At 45.0% G+C, this 5,836-nt stretch overlaps 1 protein-coding gene across 1 annotated transcript in view; it reads left to right on the plus strand.

Moving 5' to 3' along the window:
* The window catches only part of kcnn3 (potassium intermediate/small conductance calcium-activated channel, subfamily N, member 3), a 90,531-nt gene extending 86,728 nt beyond the window's left edge, over positions 1–3,803 (plus strand). Inside the window, exons 9-10 of the mRNA XM_008280710.1 lie at positions 209–278; positions 3,372–3,803. Of these exons, the coding sequence (XP_008278932.1) occupies positions 209–278; positions 3,372–3,803 (502 nt within the window). The remainder of the gene's footprint in view (positions 1–208; positions 279–3,371) is intronic.
* The last annotated feature ends 2,033 nt before the right edge of the window (positions 3,804–5,836 follow it).

The raw sequence follows: 5,836 nt of genomic DNA on the forward strand, positions 1-5,836 counted from the left end.
AACTCCAGTGTTTGTGAGCTCACAGCTGTTTGTACAGATCCAGGTAGAAGTGGAGCTGAACTCAGCAAGGTGACCGCTGCTGCTGCTGCTGCTGCTGCTGCTGCTCGGACCTATGGGGATTAACTCTGGACGCTGAGTATTTACAGTATTTTCCAGCTCAGTTATGTGTATTTTTACCTCTCTTCTGTGTGTGTGTGTGTGTCTGCAGATTACGCAGCGTGAAGATGGAGCAGAGGAAGCTGAGCGACCAGGCCAACACGCTGGTGGACCTGTCAAAGGTGAGATCATGCGTGTGCTCAGGTAACACGCTTCAGGGGGGGAAAAACGCTGCGGCCGGCATTCCTCCGTTTCCACGCTGACCTGCCCGTTTCCGTGGCTTCGCGTCTCCTAGCAACGGGAACAAGTGTTAAAACAGGGATGACTGAGCGAGGAGGAAGCGCGGGGAGGGAGGGCTCATGTTTTTCTGCCGCTGTGTGGGTGTTTGAGTGAGAATGTGAAGCGCACACGTGTGTCGGCGTGTGTGATTGTGTGTCTGTGTGATTGTGTGATTGCGTGAGAGACACACACACACACACGCACACACACACGGCCGCGGACACACTGCGAGTGAATAAGACACAAAGATGGAGCGAGGGTGTGTGTGTAGTTGTGTCGTTGCCTTTAGCACCAAATATTTTGCAATTATGCCATCCTCCATCTCAATTGGCCACTTGTGCGTTTACCATGGTTACGGAGACCAGGATGTGCGCGGCGGCAGGAACACTCTGCTGCTTTCCTTTCATTCTCCGTCCTATTCTCTCCTCGCGGCGCTACGATGCCCAGCCTCGCCGTCATTCCAACTTCTGCTCCCTCATGGACGTTTCTTTCTTTTTTTTTTTCCTTTCTGCTCGGCGTCTCCACTCTGATTTCACTCTCCGTATTCTGTTTCAAACGTTTCTTAAGTATGTTTTAACCCTCTGATCCCCCAGAACCCTCCAGCAGGATGAAGTGCACGTAGTCAGCAGAATGACAGCATGTGTCAGAACCAGAAACCCTAAAAGCAGAGAGGATCCAAGGATTTCCAGCTGTTATGATCTGTGACGTGACGTGGAAAATCTCAGCCTGAAATCATCATGTTTCATCAAAACCACTTTAATCTAAATGTCTCCTTTAAAAATGTGCAAGAAGAAACCGTTTGCATGAACGAGATTCTGTAGAAAACGAAATATTCTTCTTTCCTCGGTGCAACCGTGCAACCTCTAACCCTCTGAACCCCAAAATGTGCGACAGGTTTGAAATGCATGTCGTATTTTTAGGAAATCAGCAGAATTACAGCGTTTATCAGAGCCAGAAACTGTAAAAACAGAAATAATTGTAGGATTTCCAGCTTTTATGATCTGTGATGTGACCTATAATGGAAAAAACTGAACCAAATCTCAGCCTAAAATCATGATATTTCATCAAAATCACTTTATTCTAAATGTCTCCTTTAAAAATTTGCAAGAAATAAACCGTTTGCATGAATGAGAGTCTATAAAAACCTAAATATTCTGCTCTCCTCGGTGCTTCAACCCTCTGAACCCCAAAGTGTGCAACGGGTTTGAAGACAAACATTAAAAACTGCCAGAATTTCAGCATTTATCAGAAGGAGAAACTGTAAAAACAGAAAGAATCGACTTTCATGATCTGTGACAATAAAATCAAACCAAGTCTCAGCTTAAAATCAGGATATTTGATCTAAATCATTTTTTTCTACGTGTCTCGTTTTAAAAAATCTGCAAAAATAAACCTTTTGCACAAACCAGATTCTGGAAAAAGTGTAAATGGGATGTGGTTATCGTCGCCCCGGGGGGGGGGGGGTCTTTGCTGCTGCTAACGGGTAGCGGCGAATACGCTAGCGAATAGCAGCGTTAGCAGCGAAGACAACGGTAGTGAAACTCCATCGGCACTTGTTGTTAAATATTTTCCCGTTACATACCCTCGAAAACAATGTATCGGCCCAATTTCGCTTGTTCACATGCGGGGATTCCCACTGACAGCCAATCAGAATGAATGTAACAGAAAGTCGCCATATACCGGACCGCAGGGCTGAACTGGGTCAAAGCAGCAGACCGGTATAGCAGTTTATAGTGTCGAAAGGGTTAAACTCTCCGTACCACAAAAGGTGTGTTTTCTCATTTTATGAACTTCATCAGCTTTCTGACAGTCACAGAACTGATCATCTATCAACTGATCATCTGACTCTGTCATCTGGGACGTGGCGTGAAAATTAAAGCTAAACTTGAAATCATAATATTTAATCAATTTCAGTTTATTATCTTCAAAAATAAATAAATAAATCAACTATTTGCACAAAACTGATTCTGTAAAAAACTAAAAATTCTGCGTTTTTTGATGCAACTCTGAAGACGTGAGTCACTGAGCGGCGAGCAGCCGCCTCATGACAGAAGTTAAAGACTTCTCGGCTGAACTGCAGCTTGTGTTTTACACAGACAAGTACAGAAATAAATTAAAAATAAATAAAATATAAATAGTGGCAACACCTGTTTATTACCTTTTACTGTCACTAGTTTTATCAAATTTTAGAAATATATTTATTGCATTAAACTTGACTTTATTTACTTTATATTATTAATATTTCAAATAATTTATTTGTGAAATATGATAGATTTACGTGTTTTAATATTTTCAATCATTTTTTCCTATTTCCTGTTTATTCCAAATTACAGATTTTTAGTGTAATTTTACATTAAATAGTTAAATTCAGGTTACATGTTTGTATTGTGTACTTAAAAAATTTGCAGTACGTGTTGATTCCAGGGTTTTTTTTTCAATTTCTGTAAAACAAATAATCAAAGAAATTCCATTTTTGATGTCAGTTTTTTCTGATGCATTACAAGAAGTTCTTTCTCTTTCTAGACATTTAAATACAGTAAAAATGGAGTATTTATTTGGGCAAAAGGTTTGAAGAAAGAATTATCATTTGTTTAAAAAATATATATATATATATTAGAAATACAGATTTTTCGTTTGGGCATTATTAACAGTTTTGGATAGTTTGGGGGAAAATCTGTAAAATGGCAGCAAATAAAATAAAATAAAATACAGTTTAACAAGATGATATAAACATGCAAATAGTTAAATATTTAGCATGTGGAGCCTTAAGATCTGTGGACAGATGGAAACAGTTTGTTCTCTTTCCGTAGAGCTGCAGGACTTTATGTTGCAGAGAAAAATAAACCCACAGTGAGGAAAAAAGCAACAAATAAAATAAAATGTGGGGGATGAGAGGGTTAATGACGCGGCCTTCACAACGCTCCTGTTTACGCCTTTGCAATCTGTGCTGCTCCTTCCACCGACCCACTGAGTCACCTCCTGCTCTCCTCCTGCAGATGCAGAGCGTCATGTACGAGCTCATGTCGGAGCTCAACGATCGCAGCGAGGACCTGGAGCGCCAGATGTTGTCCCTGGAGCAGCGGGTGGAGCAGCTCACCGCCGGCTTCAACGCCCTGCCCGCCCACCTGTCAGCCACGCTGAGCGCCCAGCACGCCGCCCTGGTCCACCTGCTCCGGGAGAGGGACGCCCGGGACGGCCGGGGGGGCGGGGGCGCCGTGGTGCCGCTGTCCCCGTCCCTCACCACCGTGGCGCCGCCGGTTTCTCCGGTGCAGGTCGCCGTGGCCGCCGCCGTGGCCGTCGCCCCTCCTGCGCCGGCCCAGCTCGCCACCCTGGCCTTGGAGTCGCCGCTGTCGCCTCCTCCGCCCCTGAGCCCCGAGGGCAGCCTGGAGGCCAGCCCCACCCCCAACACCTGCACCTCCAGCTGCTGAGGAGCAGCTCAGACGAACACAGGAGTCAGAAAAAAAAACAACAAAAAAAAAAACCAAGAAGCAGGGAGAGAGAGGAGGAAGGGGGGGATGTGCTCGTCCTCTCAGACTAAAGGCAGGAGAAGAGAAATGTGTGGCGATCCTCTGCACCTCCACGAGGGAGGGACGAGGACTATGAGGAGGAATAATGGGATTAAGATGGAGGGCCGCGATGAGCGATGAGACATGGCAGGGACTTTGGGGCGCTTTCCTTGACGAGGGAAGGAGAAGAAAAATGGAGATAAAATGGAGACTCTAAAAGGTGTGAGGGGGAGGAAGGATGTCTAGAGGGTGAGAAATGGCGGCGAGGGGAAGGAGAGAGGAGGAGAAATAACGAAGAATAATTATACGAACTCCTAAATGGAATCCACTCCTATTACTGAAAAGGCCTTTTATTCTCTCTCTCTCTCTCTCTCCCCTCTCCCTCCTCCCCCCCTCTCCCAATCTCCCTTCATCAGGAATTAATGACCATGACTTTTTATCCTTATGATGTATTTTCTATCTGAATGCTAATTGTGTGTTAACGAGCATCCCTTTAACAGAAGGTTCGATCAATACGACCGTGAGGAGGAGAAAAAAAAAAAAAAAAACTAGTGGCAAACACCGCACATGTACACGCAGGTTACGGTGAACAGCAGCGGCGAGCACAGCGCTGCGCCACGTCAGCTCTGAATAACTGTGTTCGGTCTACGTCCAACCGTCCAGTGTTTGCTCTCATCAAGAAACTCAGTGCAACAAATTTAAAACTCCACCTGTGGTTTCCAATCAGTCTAACTGCATGAACTTGGTTCTAAAATGAGCAGAACTGTCCTAGTTCTGGACCCATGGACTGAGTCTATGTCTGCATCATGACTCCACGTGGAAAAGAGCTGAACAGAGGAGCTGAAAATATGATTGTGAGACTTTACAAAGATGGAAAATGATCCAGGAAGATCAGGAGGTCTAGAAGGAGCCGTAGTAGCACCGATCAGGGCTGCAGTCCTCCTAAGGCCGCCTACAAGCTGTGCGATTTTAACAATCTTCTACAATTTCATTTAGCAGACGCTTTTATCCAAAGTGACATACATCTGAGAGCAGGTACAACACAAGCAAGGATCTAGTCAGGTCTTAGAAGTTCACAGCTAGCTACGCTGTACAACATGAACCTAACAAACGTTGGCCATGACAAGAAGTTTGTAGATTGCACGATGAAAATGTGAGCTGAATCGCAGCCTATAATGTACATGAGTCGACATGAATGTGTCATAATCGTGCACCGTCCATCCACGAAACAAAAAACTAGCAAAGCGTGAACAGAGCCGTCGGCCTCGGGGCGTTTACGTATTTGGAGAGAAATCCTAAAAAAGTAGAAGGAGGAGAGTATAGACGAGGTCGTGGCTCAGAAAGAGAGGCCGACTTAGGATGCCAGTTTTATCAGTGTTGCGTCATTTCATCCTGCGTTTCTATTGGTCAGTTAGTTGACGTCGGTCGCAGCAGCAGTCACACTGTGAGATGATCTCCACAAACTTCTGACAGTCAGAGTTTTATCACAGGTTGTCTTTGATCATGAAAACGTCCGTCCTCGAAGCCGCCTCTCAGCGCGACGTAGGACCAAAGACAAGACCAAAGACATCACCACGACTCTCTCATGATCGCACAGTGTGTAGCGGCCTTAAGATGACAATCCAGCTGTGAACAACAGACAAAGGCAGCTGCTTCAGACTTGGTACAGGGGTTATCAATGGAAACCAGAGTTAGTGTGAAGCTCAAACACTTCAGAACATCAACCTCTGTGGATGGAGGACAAGAACAAACGGCAGGATTCAATGTTGTTAAAGGACATGAAAAGAATCCTGATGACTATTGGTAGAACATTCTCTGGTCAGATGAAGATAGGTTTGTCGGGACCACCAGCATGTTTGGTGTGAACCTGACCAGAACCACCACAGTGGATGCATCGTCCTGACAGTGAAGCACGGAGGCGGCAGTATCATGATAAAAGGTGTTGATGACATTTA

Source organism: Stegastes partitus, unplaced genomic scaffold (genome assembly GCF_000690725.1).
Source record: "Stegastes partitus isolate 25-593 unplaced genomic scaffold, Stegastes_partitus-1.0.2 Scaffold207, whole genome shotgun sequence".
In the NCBI taxonomy this organism is placed as follows: domain Eukaryota; kingdom Metazoa; phylum Chordata; class Actinopteri; family Pomacentridae; genus Stegastes; species Stegastes partitus.